The sequence below is a fragment of the Netta rufina genome (assembly GCF_964035555.1).
Source record: "Netta rufina genome assembly, chromosome: 18".
NCBI classification, from domain to species: Eukaryota; Metazoa; Chordata; class Aves; order Anseriformes; family Anatidae; genus Netta; species Netta rufina.
This window is the reverse complement of record NC_140142.1, coordinates 8,547,029-8,565,253: the sequence shown is the minus strand read 5'-3', so window position 1 is coordinate 8,565,253 and position 18,225 is coordinate 8,547,029. Positions and strand designations below refer to the sequence as shown.

At 52.3% G+C, this 18,225-nt stretch overlaps 1 protein-coding gene across 1 annotated transcript; it reads right to left on the bottom strand.

The window, feature by feature from the left end:
- Positions 1-294: 294 nt before the first annotated feature.
- On the bottom strand, positions 295-1,227 carry LOC311216579 (olfactory receptor 14I1-like; the record flags this gene model as incomplete). The annotated part of the gene is made up of 1 exon (XM_084298112.1): positions 295-1,227. One exon carries the CDS (start codon positions 1,225-1,227, stop codon positions 295-297), a length of 933 nt encoding a protein of 310 aa, XP_084154238.1.
- Between the last annotated feature and the right edge of the window lie 16,998 nt (positions 1,228-18,225).

Here is an 18,225-nt window from a genome sequence, read left to right as displayed (position 1 = left end):
CCCCCACAGGTGTCTGAGGAAGGATCTCAGGCAAGAAAGTAACTACAGGGTCCTTTCTTTTATTTAAACATACAGAGAGCCTGGCTCATTGCTTCCACCAAGTCTTGGAGTCACCCAAGGCAGGTAGATACTGAAATGACGGGGAGGAAAAATGTTATGTCTTTGTACCTTTGCAGACACAATCATAAGCAAGGCAAACAACAACAACAAACAGCAAAGCGCACTCACAGAAAACAAACATTTGGGAATATAATGAGTTACATTATGAGTGATATGCAGAAGAAAACAGACCATTTATTGCTTGTGAAAAACTCCAGTCATCACTTTCCACACTGCATCCTTCAGCTCCTGGTTCCTCATGCTGTAGATGAGGGGGTTCACTGCTGGAGGCACCACCGAGTACAGAACTGCCAGCACAAGATTCAGGGAGGAGGAGGACATAGAGGGAGGTTTCAGGTAGGCAAATGTGCCACTGCTGATGAACAGGGAGACCACGGCCAGGTGAGGGAGGCACATGGAAAAGGCTTTGTGCCGTCCCTGTTGTGAGGGGATCTTCAGCACAGCCCTGAAGATCTGCACATAAGACAGCACAAGGAAAACAAAACAGCCAGATGCTAAAACAGCACTAACCGCAATAGGCCCAAATTCTCTGAGGTAGGCATCTGAGCAGGAAAGCCTGAGGATCTGGGGGATTTCACAGAAGAACTGGTCCAGGGCATTGCCTTGGCAGAGGGGGAAGAAAAAGGTATTGGCAGTGTGCAGTACTGCATAGAGAAAAGTAATGCCCCAGGCAGCTGCTGCAATGTTGACACAAGTTCTGCTGGCCATTACTGTCCCATAGTGCAGAGGTTTGCAGATGGCGATGTAGCGGTCATAGGCCACGATGGTGAGAAGATAAAACTCTGCTGAAAGAAAAAAGAAAAAGAAAAAAACCTGAGCAGCACAACCTGTGTAGGAAATGGCTGTGATATCCCAGAGGGAGTTGGCCATGGCTTTGGGAACAGTGGTGGAGATGGAGCCCAGGTCAAGGAGGGCGAGGTTGAGGAGGAAGAAGTACATGGGGGTGTGGAGGTGGTGGTCGCAGGCTACGGTGGTGAGGACGAGGCCGTTGCCCAAGAGGGCAGCAAGGTAGATGCCCAGGAAGAGCCCGAAGTGCAGGAGCTGCAGCTCACGTGTGTCTGCAAATGGCAGGAGGAGGAACTCCATGGGGAAGCTGCTGTTGGACATTTGCTGCCTCAGAGCATGGATGGCTGTCAGTGGTGGAAAAGACACAGAACAAGTTAGAGAGATTTCTCTGTGCAATACCTATAGCTATATATTATGTTTCATCACAACCTCCTCAGCAAGACAGACTACTACTTCCCTTTGAGGAAGATGTGCTCCTGCCTCTAGCGCTCAGTTTTAGTTCCTATGGGTGTAGAGAGACCAGACAGATCCTCTGTGGGCTCAGCCAGAGTCGGTACTGCCCTACAGCATCTGCTGAAAACCACTGGGGATGGATCTCAGGTGCCCACTGGACACAGGTTTCTCAGTATTTTAGGTGCTGAGAAGGACATCCAAAAATCTGCCACAAAATAATGAAGTATATAGGTTATAGAGTGTGGAGGAAAACTGTGAGATTCCTCACAGACCTACAGATCTCGTTCAGTGGAATAATCTAACAGCTTCAGTGACTGACACAAGCAGACAATTCCATTAGCGTTCTCCTGACTGCTCTTCAGGGCAGAAAAATGAAAGCAGAGACTCTAGAGAGTGCCTTCCATGCAGGTAGTGCAGGAGTAGGTCCATCTTGTCAAGAATCACCCCCAGAGATGCCCTGGGGGTGCTGTAGAGCTGAGAGCTGCCTACCCCAGGAAGCAGACTCTGGGCAACAGCAGCAGGACCCTGCCCTGCCCTGTCCTTCTGTGGGTCCTCCTTCCACCCACAGCTTCTCCCTGCGGCACCTTGGGCAGCTCCCCAGGCAGGCTGAGTGCTGAGCCTGGCAGGCAGCAGAGGCCCTGCCCCAGCACACAGCCCCTGGGGCACAGCAGGGACCCTGCTCTGCACCACAGCCCTGGCCACCCCTGCCTGCACCCGGGCTGCAGAGCCTGGGGCCAGCCCTGTGAGAAAGAACCATCATGTCTTGTCCTTCAGTTCTTAATGGCAGAAGATCACTCTTCCAGAGCTTGTTTTTTTCCTCTAATCCAAACACTGAGAGTCCTTCTGAAAGCTCCCATAGGCTGTGGGATTTGCCAGCAAATCTGGAGATGGCACCAGGAACAACAGCTGCGTTGCCCTTAAGCCACAGACTTACCCTGTTCAGGACTGTGAAGATTTCTCCCGCAGTGAGCTCTCAGCATCCCCCCTCCACACTGCCTTTAACATCTCCCTCCCTTCTCTCAGCCATCCTTGTACCCTGCAGGCAGTGCCCCCAGCCCTGCTGTGCTGTGCAGAGGATCTGCTCCTGGGCAGAGCTGTCTCTCTGCAGCGCTGCCCGCTTGCCAGGAGCTGCCCTTGGGCCCATGAGCCCGGCCCAGCTCAGCAGCACAGGGAGCTCTTGCCAAGTCCCTGGGCCTCCAAGGGAATCAACTTTGAAACAGACTGCAGTAATCACTGATGTTTCCTCCAGCTATTTCAGAAAGAAACGCTTTTCTAGCACTGTTATTACTCATACAGAAAAACTATGAGGTCCAAGAATCACTTTTCCATGTCCTGGTTTTAGGCAGAACACCCAGGCAAGGGCAGGGAGGGACCTGCCTTCCCCCTGCTGAGAGAAGTGTTTCAGCTGAGTAAAACAAGGCATCTACTTCTTTATTTGCTGTCCAGAGGCTAGAATGTGGATCTGCTTCCTCTCTCATTCCACACACAACCCACACAATTTGGGATTCCTCTTGACCTGGTTCAGGTGGGCATAAACCAGGCAGCTGCATGTCAGCTGCCTGTCTCAGCTCCCAGAATATTGAATGGAGACAGAGGCCAGGAGGGAGCTGTTCAGATGCAGACACCAGGTGACATTGGAGGTGCCAGGGTGACATTTGAGTGATGTTTCAAGTGCCAAATTCCTCTGGGCCGTTAGCAGAGATTTTATTGATGCACATCCATTATAAACAGCTATAGCCACTGTTCAATAGCAAAGAAACAAAAGGCAAGCTATGAGTTGGTTGCCATCACTGAAACATGGTGCGACCACTCCCATGACTGGAGTACTGCGATGTCTGGCTATAAGCTCTTCAGATGGGACAGGAAGGGACAGGCAGCACAGGTGGCGTGGTTCTCTATATTAGAAAGTGTTTTGATGTTGTGAAACTCGAGGCTGAGGATGATAATGTTGAGTCCCTGTGGGATAGGGTCAGCGGGAAGGCCAACAAGGCAGGCATCCTGGTGCAGATATTTCATAGACTGTCAAACCATGATGAGGTGACAGATGAGGAATTCTACAGGCAGCTGGCAAAAGTTGCAAAATCATCAGCACTTGTTCTCATGGGGGACTTCAACTTCACAGACATATCCTGGAAATGCAATACAACTCAGAGGAAGCAGTCCAGGAGGTTTCTGGAGAGTGTGGAAGATATCTTCCTGACGCAGCTGGTTAGTGAGCCTACCAGGAGAGGTGCCATGCTAGACCTTCTCTTCACAAACAGAGAAGGACTGGTGGGAGATGTTGCGGTTGGGAGCTGGCTTGGGCAGAGTGACCGCGAAATGTTAGAGTTCTCCATTCTTGGTGAAGTCAAGAGAGGGATCGTAAAACCAGTCTTAGACTTCCAGAGGGCAGACCTTGAGCTATTCAGGACACTGGTTGGCAGAGTCTCTTGGGAGGCAGTTCTGAAGGGCAGAGGAGTCCAGCAAAGCTGGGCACTCTTGAAGAAGGAAATCTTACAGGCTCAGGAGCAGTCTGTCAGCACGTGCCCAAAGACAAGCCAGTGTGGAAGAAGACTGGCTTGGACGAACAGAGTTGTGTCTAGAGCTTAGGAAGAAAAAGAGGGTTTATGACCTTTGGAAAAGAGGGCAGACCACTCAGGAGGACTATAAGGACCTTGTGAGGATCTGCAGGGACAAAATGAGAAAGGCCAAAGCTCATCTGGAGCTCACTCTGACTACTGCTGTTAAAGATAACAGAAAATGTTTTTATAAATACAGAAACACAAAAAGGAGGACTAAGGAGAATCTCAATCCTTTACTGGATGTGGGAGGAAACTTAGTGACAAGAGATGAGGAAAAGGCTGAGGTGCTTAATGCCTTCTTTGCCTCAGTCTTTAGCAGCAAGACCAGTTGTTCTCCGGGTACTCATCCCCCTGATCTGGTGGAAGGGGGATGATCTGGTGGAACTAGCTGCTGTGCTAGTTCCACCAGTCCTCAGAGAGGCTGGGAGTCCAGCAGCAGTGCCATGGGCTGGAAGGATCACAACCAGCTCACTTCCACCTGGGCAGATTCTGGCCCAAGAAGGGAGTGTTTTATAAGTATGATATTACGAGGGCAGTGGTGCCTCAGAAACTTCAGTAAGTCCAGAATGTCCAGTAGGAAGCAAATGGCTGTTAAACAGCCTCAGAGTTGACTTCTTTCTGAAGCAGCTGACTGGTCATCCCTTGACTTCTGGCTGGAATCTGTGCCTTTAGGCTCACCTCTGGTGGTCTCCATGACAAGCCAGCAGATGCACCTGCTTTGCACATAGTTTGTGAGATCCTCTCTTCCTAAGTCCCTGGCAGGCCTCATAGAGGAAGAGGTCTTGAAGAGGTTTTGTCATGTCAGAAGTTTCAGCTTTAGCCTAATTCATCCTTCAGGGCTGCTTTCAGTTTTTGACACAGAGGGGGCCACTGCCTCCAAGATGTCTGGGGGAACACAAAGCCTTCATGAGAGCAGGGAAAAAGTTACTCTGGGTCCATAGGAGCCATTCTAGAACCAAAACATGTAGGCAGGAAGCGCACTTTTGTGGTGTTGCAGAGCTGCTGGGCACATTGCACGGGGGGCTCTGACAGCCTTTGTGTCCTTCTCCATGCTGCCTTAGGAGCTGCTTCTTTCTCAGGAACAGAGTAGCCAACAGAGGTGAGACAGATACTCTCGAGTTCATGAAAGCCATCAGAAAGCTGCCCCTAAGAAGATGACTGATATGGGGAAGGCAGGAGGAGCCTGGCCAGGAGAGATGTGAGATTTGGGGGAGGAAAAAAGAGCTTGGATAGCAGAAGGTAATGATTTTGGAGAGGTAAGAATATTCAGGTAATGATCCCACCATAAAGCTGACTTAAAGCAGTCATGTGAGGCCCTTACCCTTTTTTAACCTGTTACATTAATACCTAAATTTAAATGCCACTCTACACGCTGACAGGAATCCACTGCTTTAATTTTGACCACAATATCCCTTGAATCCAAAATTAGTCCATAACCCCTTTCCATTACCTTTCCTCTCATGCTCACCCTGATTCCTTCCCTTAACACAAAGCATGTTCCACACTAGCACTGTGTTGTACTTCAAGTTGGTGATGGCAAAGTTGAGAGCCTTTGAGTAAGGATTAAGGGATGAACAAATAAAGAGATGTCATTGTGGGAGTCCAGCTGGAGGAATGTGACTGTGGAAGTGACTGTGAGGTCACTTCTGTCTCTGCAGTTGATAGGGCAGCAGCAGGAACATGTCACGGAAAGGGACTGTGAGATCACTTCTGTCTGAAGCAGCTGACAGGTCACACTTCTACCTGGGATCTGTACTTTTCAGCTGACATCTGCCAGTGGTCCTGGTAGGCCAACAGAAGGCACTTGGTTGGCATGCTGACTGTGGGATCCCCTCTGCCCACATACCCAGAAGGATCCAGACAGAAAGAAGGCCCATATGTGGGTTGTCCTGTCCCTTCTGTTTGAGTCCATGACTGGACAGCAGCAGGCACAAGGCTTGGTTGTGTCTACAGAAAAAACTGTAAGGTCAGCAGCTGGACCATGGCTTAGAAGATGCTGGTGAGGTGACTGCTGTCTGGTTAGTTGACAGGCCACAAGAAGGCCGATGGGTTGGGATGCCTACTTTAGGAGTGGTTTCCACCCTAATGGAGCTTTCTTTGGTAGTAGGAAAGAGCAGGAGAGAAAAACCTGCCAGAAAATGCACCTTGGAAGGTTAGCACTGGCCATGAAGAAGACAAAATGTCCCTCAAAGAGTTGTGCTGTGGTACTAGAGGTCACCCAAAGAGTGTCTGTGATCAGCCCATGGGTTTGTGTTTGAAGGAACAGCTGGTGAGGGTTGACGAGACATTGGTGAAACCAGAGAAATGCCAGGATGTGAGCAAGGTGGTGAACAGAGATGGGTGTCTGCAGCCATCAGGGAAATAGGACAAAGTGTGGGGCAGAACAGGGAAGTCTGTAGGTGACAATGAGATGGGTGCTGTCAAGAAGAGAAGGCCCCAGCAGCCCTGACTTTTTTGTCCCCTTCGATAGAGCTTCTGAGGAGATGAGATACAGTCATTGCAAGGGGGCTCATTGCTTTCTTGAGACCCTGTGCAGAGGCAGGGAGGTGTCATACCATTGTTCTTCTTGAGGCATCACACTGCCCACCATATCCCATAGACCCCCAGCAAGAGCCCAGAGCCAGACATGGGAATGCAGGACATTCCCTTCCAGTGGCTGGAGTCAGGGCCTGGCCCTTTTACTTCAGCACAACAAACCCAGACTTTTCTCAGCACAGTGCTTTGCCTATCTGTAATCATGGCCTCCAATTATCTGCCCTAACAAGTCCCTGAGGAGAATCTCCTGGTAACGGCCCTCAGTGGGGCCCATTAATACTCCAAGTCACTTCAACTTTTCCTTCTGACTTTACTTGCTCAAGCAATTGCATCATTCTCCTGTCATTACCTCAGGTTCACAGACTGAGCGCAAAAATCCACCATGGAACTCATTAAAATGCAGAAACAACTAAAGAACCATGTCTTCCATAGTTTTATTCAAGTCTTCAAGATTAGGACAACTAATTGGAGAGCTTTCATAGTGTAGTTAAGGAGGAACATTTTAAAAAGCACCTATTACAAATCTTTTCTCATTTTAAAGGACGAATTTTATTGCATTTCAGTTTTGAGCATCTTTCTTCAATTGATATTAATCCAGGGCTTCTCCTATGCAGACACCCATAGGGAGGAAAAGCAGAGTCTTGAGGTCTGACAGTGCATGGACAACCTTGCTCCTCACCACCCCAACCCTGACATTTCTCTCATTGGCCACCTGGTGCTTGCATCACTTTTTCTTACACCACACTTCTGCACTGAAGTCTGCAGCTCGATGTTACAGCCCCTTTGCACCAGCTCCCACCTGCTTTCCTTAGAGACCTGGCTGCACACAGAAGGGTTTTTCCGTATTATAAAACAGGCAGGAATAAACATGCAAACAGCATGTTTATTAAACATTCCAAACAGCAAAACATGTTCCTCATCTTGTCTTCAGTCAGGTTTACCTTCCCAAAAGCATGACTGTAAATTAAGTATTTTCTACTGACTGATAGGAAATTCTAGGTTTTAAGATTACTATTATTCCGTATGATCTTAATTCAATGAGGAGCTTGCTACAGAAACAATTAAGCAGACTACTAATTGATGGTCAAGCTTGAACTCAATGAAGCTCAAAGCAGCAACTGGGTCAGTGAGAGTGGTCTGAATGATCAAAGAGTAAGGGGGGGCAAAACAGGCGAACCATGGGAAATGCATAGGTCCAGACAGGCAGCTAGAAAGGAGACATTCAATATGGATAGTTTATTCAAGAGGGGTGGAAGTGCCTGGAAGATAAGGGAGTACACCATGATGGAGAAAGCAATGAAATGCAAGTGCTCGTAACTATCAGTATTTCTTCTCCTGTGATGAATAGAGATCCTGAGAATTCACCTGAAGAAGGATGTAGATCACTGGTGAAGGAAGTGTCTTTTTGTGCCATCACCAATGCAGATTACAAGATACTTCCACAAGTCATGGTAATATGTCCCACTCAATTCTTGTCATCCTGTGGGGCAGGGCAGAGGGAGCTGACAGCCAAGGGACACATTTGGGTGACAAAGAGGGAACCCAGCAGAGACAAGGAGTCAAGGCAGTGGAGTGGGGGAGGCCAGGAGGAGCAGCCCAAGGGGTGCTGCTGCTTGTGAGGACACGTTTGTGGCAGCAGCCTGAGTGGGCAGCAGCTGTCTGGAGGTGAGGGGAGGCCAGGGGCACATGCCAAGAGCCCTCCTGCCAGCAGAGACAATTCCTTCCTTCGCGCAGCCCTGGCTCTGCAGCACCAAGCCCTGCTGGGAGCCCTCCCCTAAATGCTGCCACCACTCCCTGATGCTGCTCTTGCCCTCTGCCGGGCAGTGCCCAGCCCAACCCAGCCCCTGCCCACCTCTCCCCACTTTGATGCCCTCTCCCCAGCTCAGTGGACCCCAGGCCAGCCCAGCCCAGCCCAACAGCCCAAAGGTGGCTCTGGGCCTCCCCAGCAACCCCAGGGCTGGGGGCAGCCATGGCTCAGGAAATTGAGGTCCGTGAAGCTGTAGGAGTCCTGGTCTCTTGCCTGGGAGATCCCCAGCACACAGTGCCTGTGTCCCGCAGGGCCAGCCCCACTCCCCAGGCCAGCACAAGGCACAGGGCAGCTCCAGATTCCCCTGCAGGATGACATTTGCCATCAGTCCCAGCACCTTTGGGACACTCCCAGGCCAGTAAAAGGACAGCTACTATTTGCTGGCACCACAGCTGCTGGGACAAATGCAACTCTGGGCTTCCTCAGCAGCCCCCACGCTGGGGCCAGCCATGGCTCAGGAAATGGACGGACATTGGGCTGCATTCTTCTTCACCAATGTTATAAATTGCCCCCTTAATTAATTGTCAGAGAGCATTGTATTAATCCTAGAAAGGAATTAATTGAGTAAGCAAACAGCAACCAAAACAGCACTTGGCGGCCGGGGAGTCTCTGCTCCGCCAACGGCGCGCACCTCAACCCCGCCAGGGTCCCTTTTTATAGCTTGGTAATTCCGGGGTTATGCAGCACATCCTGGTAAGTTCTGCGACTGCGCACACTATTGCTAGGGGGTCGTCTCTGTCCCTCTGGTGGTCGTGAAGATGAAGGCCGTAGTCTTCCTCGGCATTGTGGTTCAACTTCTTTTTTTTTTTATTTGGTCATGTTGGCCCAGCATGAGACATGAAGGCAGGATGTTGATACACTAGTTTAACAACTTATCAGGAGGTGGTTACATGAGCTTTGCAACAGTGTCTTTGAACAAAAGAGGCAACTGAGATGCAGAAAGAGAGAAGGGGAGAGGGTTCTCTTTTTTTGTTACATTAAGCAAAAGAATTTTCATAGTGTCTAGACAAGCATTATACAGCTCCTTACTTGAGCAGGGACTCCCACTCCTCAAACAGAACTCCTTGTTTTTTATAATACAAAAGACAATGAACAAACATTTATGGTTTATTCATAAACCCCCTTCCTCTCTGCTCAAGTGTATCTAGCGACTCACTGATGCTGTCTGTGACCCGTCATCCTCATGGAGCGGTCACTGCCTTCATAGCCCGTGCGTGTCACCATCCTGCTTACTGTTACCGCCTGCTGAGCGTTGGTTGGGGAGATCTTAACTGTCCTAGAGAGCGATGGAATTTCTTTCCAGCTGACTTCTCAAGGGCAGAGTGGTCTGGAGTCAATCCTGTGTGCGATTCTGTCTGAAAGAGAAGAAGCTCCAAATAGAGCAGCATCCCTCTGTGAACACGGGCAGCCCCTGCCTCTCTGCCCGAGACTCTACTGCGACTCACCAAGGCTGTCCATGTTCCATCATCCTGATCCAGGGGTCATTCCCATCCTACTGCGATCGTGTCACCTTCCTGCTTGCTGTTAGAGCCTGGTGGGTGTGCGTTGGGGTGATCCTACCTGTCCTGGAGAGTTTTGGCAGCTCTTCCTCCCAGAGGAGTGGTTGAGGCCAGAGAGGCTAGGGGTTTGCCGTGGTCTGGTCTCATCTCTGTGTATGTCTGGCTGAAAGAGTAGAAACACAAAACAAAGCAGCACCTCCCTGTGACCATGGGCAGCCCCTGCCTCTCTGCTCAAGAGTATCTAGCGACTCACATATGTTGTCTGTGTCCCGTCTTCCTGATCAAGCATTCATTGCCGTCCTGCCCCCATTCTGTCAGCTTCCTGCTTGCTGTGGACCACCGGGGGAGTGGATTGGGGCGATCTTACCTGTCCTGGAGAGGGTTGGCAGCTCTGATTCCAGCTGACTTAACAAGGGGAGAGTGGCCAGGAGTGTGCAGTGGTTTGGTCCCATCGCTGTGTAATTCTGGCTGTAGAAGAGAAGCACCAAACAGAGCAGCAACCCCCTGTGACCATGGGCAGCCCCTGCCTCTCTGCTCAAGAGTTTCTACCGACTCACTGAGGCTGTCGGTGTCCCGTCTTCGTGATGCAGCATTCACTGCCGTCCTGCCCCCATTCTGTCAGCTTTCTGGTTACTGTGGACCATTGGGGGTGTAGTTTAGGGTAATCTTACCTGTTCTGGAGAGTGTTAGCAGATCTTGCTTACAGCTGAATTCTCAAAGGGAGAGCAGCAAGGTTGTGCCGTGGTCTGGTTCCATCGCTGTGCGTTTCTGGCTGAAAGAGAAGCACCACGAGACAGAGCAGCATGGCTCTGTGAACATGAGCAGCCCCTGCCTCTGTGCTCGAGGGTTCTCTAGCGACTCACTGAGGCTGTCATTGTTCTGTCATACTTATGCAGCGGTCACTTCTGTCCTGACCTGATCGTGTCACCTTCCTGCTTGCTGTTAGAGCCTGGTGGGTGTGGGTTGGGGCGATCTTACCTGTCCTGGAGAGCGTTGGCAGCTCTTCCTCCCAGATGAGTCATGAAGGGCAGAGAGGCCAGAAGTTTTCCGTGGTCTGGTCTCGTCGCTGTGTGTGTCTGGCTGAAAGAGAAGAAGCACAAAACAAAGCAGCACCTCCCTCTGACCATGGGCAGCCCCTGCCTCTCTGCTCAAGAGTATCTAGCGACTCACCGAGGCTGTCTGTGTCCCTTCTTCCTCATGCAGCATTCACTGCTGTCCTGCTCCCATTCTCTCATCTTCCTGCTTGCTGTGGACCATCGGGGGTGTAGGTTGGGGCGATCTTACCTGTCCTGGAGAGTGTTGGGAGCTCTTCCTTCCTGTTGAGTTCTCAAGGGGAGAGTGGCCTGGAGTGTGCTGTTTTTTGGTGCCAATGGCTGTGTGATTCTGGCTGCAAAAGAGAAGCACCAAAAAGAGCAGCATCCCTCTGTGAGCACGGGCAGCCCCTGCCTCTGTGCCCAAGGGTCTCCAGCGACTCACCAAGGCTGTCTGTTTCTCCTTGTCCTGATGGAGTGGTCACTCCCATCCTAGCCTGATCGTGTCACCGTCCTGCTTGCTAATAGAACCCGGGGAGTGTGGGTTGGGGCAATCTTACCTGTCCTGGAGAGTGTTGGCAGCTCTTCCTTACAACTGACATCTCAGGGGGAGAGCGGCCAGGATTGTGCCGTGGTCTTGTCCACACTCCGTGTGATTCTGGCTGAAAGAGAAGAAGCACCAAACAGAGCAACATCCCTCTGTCAACATGGGCAGCCCCTGCCTCTGTGCCTAAGGGTCTCCAGTTGCTCACCGAGGCTGTCCGTGTCCCATCATCCTCATGAAGCAGTCACTGCCCTCCTGGCCTGATCATGTCACCGTCCTCCTTGCTCTTACAGCCTGCTGGGCATAGGTTGGGGCGATCTTACCTGTCCTGGAGAGCGCTGGATGTTCCTTCCAGCTGACTTCTCAAGGAGAGAGAGGCCAGGAGTGTGCCGTGGTCTGGAGTCAATTCTGTGTATGTCTGGCTTTAATAAGAGAAGGAAAAAGAGGAGCAGCATCCCTCCATGACCATGGGCAGCTCCTGCCTCTCTATCCGAGGCTCTACCACGACTCACCGAGGCTGTCATTGCTCCGTCATCCTGATCCAGTGGTCACTCCCGTCCTACCCCGATCATGTCACCGTCCTGCTTGCTAATAGAACCCGGCGGGTGTGGGTTGGGGCAATCTTACCTGTCCTGGAGAGCGTTGGCAGCTCTTCCTTACAGCTGACTTCTCAAGGGAGAGCGGCAAAGATGTGCTGTGGTCTGGTTCCATCGCTGTGCGTTTCTGGCTAAAAGAGAATCACCACAAGACAGGGCAGCGTCCCTCTGTGAACACGAGCATCCCCTGCCTCTGTACCCGAGGGTCTCTAGCGACACACCAAAGCTGTCCCTGTCCCATCGTCCACACGGAGCGGTCACTCCTGTCCTGGCCCGATCATGTCACCCTCCTGCTTGCTGTTAGAGACTGGAGGGTGTGGGTTGGGGCGATGTTACATGTACATGCCCTGGAGAGCGTTGGCAGCTCTTCCGTGCAGCTGAGTGCTCGAGGGCAGAGAGGCCAGGATTGTGCCATTTCTGGCTGAAAGAGGAAAAGCAACAAACGGAGCAGCACCTCCCTGCGACCATGGGCAGCCCCTGCCTCTCTGCTCAAGAGTATCTAGCGACTCACCAAGGCTGTCTGTGGCCATTCTTCATGCAGCATTCACTGTCAGCTTCCTCCTTGCTGTGGACCATCAAGGGTGTGGGTTGGGGCGATCTTGCCTGTGCTGGACTGCGTTGGGAGCTTTTCCTTCCAGCTGACTTCTCAAGGGGAGAGCGGCCAGGAGTGTCCTGTGGTTTGGTGCCATCAATGTGTTATTCTGGCTGGAAAAGAGATGCATCAAATGGAGAGGCACCTCCCTGAGACCACAGGCTGCCCCAACTTCTGTGTACGAGGGTCTCCAGTGACTCACCGAGGCTGTCATTGTCCCGTCGTACTCATACAGCAGCCACTCCCGTCCTACCCAGATCATGTCACTGTCCTGCTTACTGTGGACACTAGTGGGTGTGGGTTGGGGCGATCTTACCTGTCCTGGAGAGCATTGGCAGCTCTTATTCCAGCTGATTTCTCAAGGGGAGAATGGCCAGCAGTGTGTTGTGGTTTTGTGCCATTTCTGTGTGATTCTGGCTGCAAAAGAGAAGCACCAAATGGAGCAGCATCCCTCTGTGAGCACGGGCAGCCCCTGCCATTCTGCCTGAGGGTCTCCAGCGACTCACCGAGGCTGTCTGTGTTCCGTCATCCTGATGGAGCGGTCACTCCCATCCTGGCCCAAGCGTGTCACTGTCCTTCTTGCTGTTAGAGCCTGGTGGGTGTGGGCTGGGGCAATCTTACCTGTCCTGGAGAGCGTTGGCAGCTCTTCCTCAAAGATGACTTCTCAAGGGGAGAGCAGCCAGGATTGTGCCATGGTCTGGTCGAATCGCAGTGTGACTCTGGCTGAAAGAGAACAAGCACCAAACGGAGCAGCATCCCTCTGTCAAACGGGCAGCCCCTTCCTCCATGCCCTAGTCTTTCCAAAGCTGTCCCTGTCCCATCGTCCTCATGGAGTGGTCACTGCCCTCCTGGCCCGAGCGTGTCACCGTCCTGCTTACTGTTAGAGTCTGGTGGGTGTGGGTTGGGGTGAAATTACCTGTCCTGGAGATTGTTGACATCTTTTCCAGCTGACTTCTCAATGCGAGACAGTCCAGGAGTGTGCCATGGCTTCATTCCAGCACTGTCAGTGTCTCCAGCTGTAATAGAGGAGGCGACAAACCGAGCAGCCACCCCTCGCAGCACTGGAAGCCATTCCTTCCTCCTTGCACGAGGCTCTCCCAGCCTCACACAAAGGCTGTCCATCTCGCATTTTCCTGATGTCCAGGAGATATTCCTTGTAGCTGAAATGTGCCATATTCCCACTTAGCGTGGTGACACCGTGGCGGGGAATGGCTTGGGGCTGTCTTATCTGTCCTGGAGAGCGTTGGCATGTTTTCTGGCTAAGTTCTCAAAGCGAGAGAGGCCAGCAGTGTGCCATGGTCTCATTGCTAGGGATGTTTCTATCTGAAAGAGGAAAAGAACCAAACGGAACATCATCCCCCTCTAACCATCGGCATCCCCTGCCTCTGTGCCCGAGGGTCTCCAGCGACTCACCGAGGCCGTCCCTGTCCCCTCATCCTCATGCAGCGGTCACTCACATCCTAACCCAATCGTGTCACCATCCTGCTTGAAGAGAGAGGAAAAAGAAGCTGACTTCCTCTGGTTGAGGTTGTGTCTGGAGCGGACACTTGAGCGGGAGGAGCAGGCAGCCGAGCAGCCTCCCCGTCAGCACGGGCAGCCGGTACAGGCCTGCCCAACTGCCCAACCGCCTTTGGGGCCAGCATTCCGCAGCCATGGCCGTCCCCAACGCTTTGTGTTGTGCCAGCCTGGGCTTTGCTCTGCCCTTGCCCCTCAGGGTGCAGCAGCCTGTGGGTTGCCATGTTCCTCAGCTTTCTCTCTGGAAAAAGGCACGTGTGGCTAGAAGCATGCCTGCTGTTGTAATCCAGTTACATTTAACTGGAGCTAAAGCCACTTGGAGGCCGGTCACTAGTGGAGTCCCCCAGGGCTCAGGACTAGGGCCAGTCCTCTTTAATATCTTTATCGATGATCTGAATGACGGGATCGAGTGCACCCTCAGGAAGTTTGCAGATGACACCAAGCTATGCGCGTGTGTCGATCTGCTCGAGGGTAGGAAGGCTCTGCAGGAGGATCTGGATAGGCTGCACCAATGGGCTGAGGTCAACTGGATGAAGTTCAACAAGGCCAAGTGCCGGGTCCTGCACCTGGGGCACAACAACCCCAAGCAGAGCTACAGGCTGGGAGATGAGTGGTTGGAGAGCTGCCAGGCGGAGAAGGATCTGGGAGTATTGGTTGATAGTCGGCTGAATATGAGCCAGCAGTGTGCTCAGGTGGCCAAAAAGGCCAACAGCATCTTGGCTGGTATAAGAAGCAGTGTGGCCAGCAGGGCTAGGGAAGTGATTGTCCCCCTGTACTCGGCTCTCGAGATTTTTTTCTGAAGGGGAAGCCACAGTATCTCTTGTCAAGTGTTCAGAAATTGTACTGATACAGAATGGATCATTTCCATATCAACTCACTTCCATCCAATCACAGGTTTGAGGCCCTGGAGCTCGACAGACCAGTAGCTGAGGTAGAGGTAGAAAATGTTCCCAGGAGGATGCCTGGGGCGAGGAGGTCGACTCCACGCCTCAGGACTGCCTCCACCAAGAAAGACAGGAGGGTTATTGTTGTTGGAGACTCGATTCTTAGGGGAACAGAGGGCCCTATTTGTCGGCCTGACCCTACCCGTAGGGAAGTCTGCTGTCTCCCTGGGGCCAGGGTCAGGGACGTTGCCAGGAAGCTTCCCAACCTGGTACGCCCCTATGACTATTACCCTCTTTTGATAGTCCAGGCAGGCAGTGATAACATCGAAGAGAGAAGCCTGAAGGCTATCAAAAGAGACTTTAGGGGACTGGGTCGGTTAGTGGATGGAGCGGGAGTGCAGGTGGTGTTTTCATCCATCCCTACAGTGGCAGGGAGGGGTTCAGAGAGGACACGGAAAGCCCACCTGTTAAACACGTGGCTCCGGGGCTGGTGCCAACGCAGAAATCTTGGGTTTTTTGATCATGGGGCACTTTACTCAGCACCTGGCCTGATGGCTGCAGACGGGTCCCTATCTTTTAGGGGAAAAAGGATCCTGGGCCAGGAGCTGGCAGGGCTCATTGAGAGGGCTTTAAACTAGGTAGGAAGGGGGATGGGGCTGAAGCTAGGATTATTGGGGCTGTGCCAGGGGGAACAATGGCAAGGCTGGAGGATAAGGCAATGGCCCAGCTGAAGTGCATCTACACCAATGCACGCAGCATGGGTAACAAACAGGAGGAGCTGGAAGCCATCGTGCGGCAGGCAGGCTACGACTTGGTTGCCATCACGGAGACGTGGTGGGACCAGTCTCATGACTGGAGTGCTTCAATGCCTGGCTATAAGCTCTATAGAAGGGACAGGCAGCACAGAAGGGGTGGTGGTGTGGCTCTCTATATTAGAGAGTCTTTCGAGGTTGTAGAACTCGAGGCTGGGAATGACAAGGTCGAGTCCCTTTGGGTTAGGATCGGCAGGGACAACAAGGCTAGTGTCCTGGTCGGGGTCTGCTATAGACCGCCGAACCAGGATGAGGAGACGGATGAGGAATTCTACAGGCAGCTGGCAGAAGTTGCAAAATCTTCAGCGCTTGTTCTCGTGGGGGACTTCAACTTCCCTGACATATCCTGGAAGCACAACACAGCCCTGAGAAAGCAGTCTAGGAGGTTTCTGGAGAGTGTGGAAGATAGCTTCCTGACGCAGCTGGTTAGTGAACCTACCAGGGGTGGTGCCCCGCTAGACCTTCTCTTCACAAACAGAGAAGGACTGGTGGAGGATGTGATTGTCGGGAGCTGTCTTGGGCAAAGTGACCACGCAATGGTGGAGTTCACTATTCTTGGCGAGGCCAGGAAGGGGACCAGTAAAACCGCTGTATTGGACTTTCGGAGGGCTGACTTTGAGCTGCTCAGGACACTGGTTGGTGGAGTCCCTTGGGAGGCGGTTCTGAAGGGCAGAGGGGTCCAGGAAGGCTGGGCGCTCTTCAAGAGGGAAATCTTAATGGCGCAGGAACGGTCTGTCCCCACGTGCCCAAAGACGAGTTGGCGGGGAAGAAGACCAGCCTGGCTCAACAGAGAATTGTGGCTTGATCTTAGGAGAAAAAAAGAGGGTTTATAAGCTTTGGAAAAGTGGGCAGGCCACTAAGGAGGACTTTAAAGAAGTAGCGAGGCTGTGCAGGGACAAAATTAGGAAGGCCAAAGCTCATCTGGAGCTCAATCTGGCTACTGCCGTTAAAGATAACAAAAAACGTTTCTATAAATACATCAACACAAAAAGGAGGACTAAGGAGAATCTCCATCCTTTACTGGATGCGGGGGGAAACTTAGTTACAAGAGATGAGGAAAAGGCGGAGGTGCTCAATGCCTTCTTTGCCTCAGTCTTTAGCGGCAATACCGGTTGTTCTCTGGATACTCAGTACCCTGAGCTGGTGGAAGGGGATGAGGAGCAGGATGTGGCCCTCACTATCCATGAAGAACTGGTTGGTGACCTGCTACGGCACTTAGATGTGCACAAGTCGATGGGGCCGGATGGGATCCACCCAAGGGTACTGAGAGAACTGGCAGAGGAGCTGGCCAAGCCACTATCCATCATTTATCAGCAGTCCTGGCTATCGGGGGAGGTCCCAGTTGACTGGCAGCTAGCAAATGTGACGCCCATCTACAAGAAGGGCCGGAGGGCAGACCCGGGAAATTACAGGCCTGTCAGTTTGACCTCAGTGCCAGGGAAGCTCATGGAGCAGATCCTCCTGAGAGTCATCACGCAGCACTTGCAGGGCAAGCAGACGATCAGGCCCAGTCAGCATGGCTTTATGAAAGGCAGATCCTGCTTGACGAACCTGATCTCCTTCTACGACAAAGTGACGCGCTGGGTGGACGAGGGAAAAGCTGTGGATGTGGTCTACCTTGACTTCAGCAAGGCTTTTGACACCGTCTCCCACAGCATTCTCCTCAAGAAACTGGCTGCTCCTGGCTTGGACTGGCACACGCTTCGTTGGGTTAGAAACTGGCTGGATAGCCGGGCCCAAAGAGTCGTGGTGAATGGAGCCAAGTCCAGTTGGAGGCCAGTCACTAGTGGCGTCCCCCAGGGCTCGGTGCTGGGGCCGGTCCTCTTTAATATCTTCATCGATGATCTGGATGAGGGCATTGAGTGCACCCTCAGTAAGTTTGCAGATGACAACAAGCTATGCGCGTGTGTCGATACGCTTGAGGGTAGGAAGGCTCTGCAGGAGGATCTGGATAGGCTGCACTGATGGGCTGAGGTCAACTGTATGAAGTTCAACAAGGCCAAATGCCGGGTCCTGCACCTGGGGCACAACAACCCCAAGCAGAGCTACAGGCTGGGAGATGAGTGGTTGGAGAGCTGCCTGGCAGAGAAGGACCTGGGACTATGGTTGATAGTCGGCTGAATATGAGCCAGCAGTGTGCTCAAGTGGCCAAGAAGGCCAACGGCATCCTGGCTTGTATCAGGAACAGTGTGACCAGCAGGGCTAGGGAGGTGATCGTCCCCCTGTACTCAGCTCTGGTGAGGCCGCACCTCGAGTACTGTGTTCAGTTTTGGGCCCCTCGCTACAGGAAGGACATCGAGGTGCTTGAGCGGGTGCAGAGAAGGGCGACGAAGCTGGTGAGGGGCCTGGAGAACAAGTCCTACGAGGAGCGGCTGAGGGAGCTGGGCTTGTTCAGCCTGGAGAAGAGGAGGCTCAGGGGCGACCTTATCGCTCTTTTTAGGTACCTCAAGGGAGGCTGTAGCGAGGTGGGGGTTGGTCTGTTCTCCCATG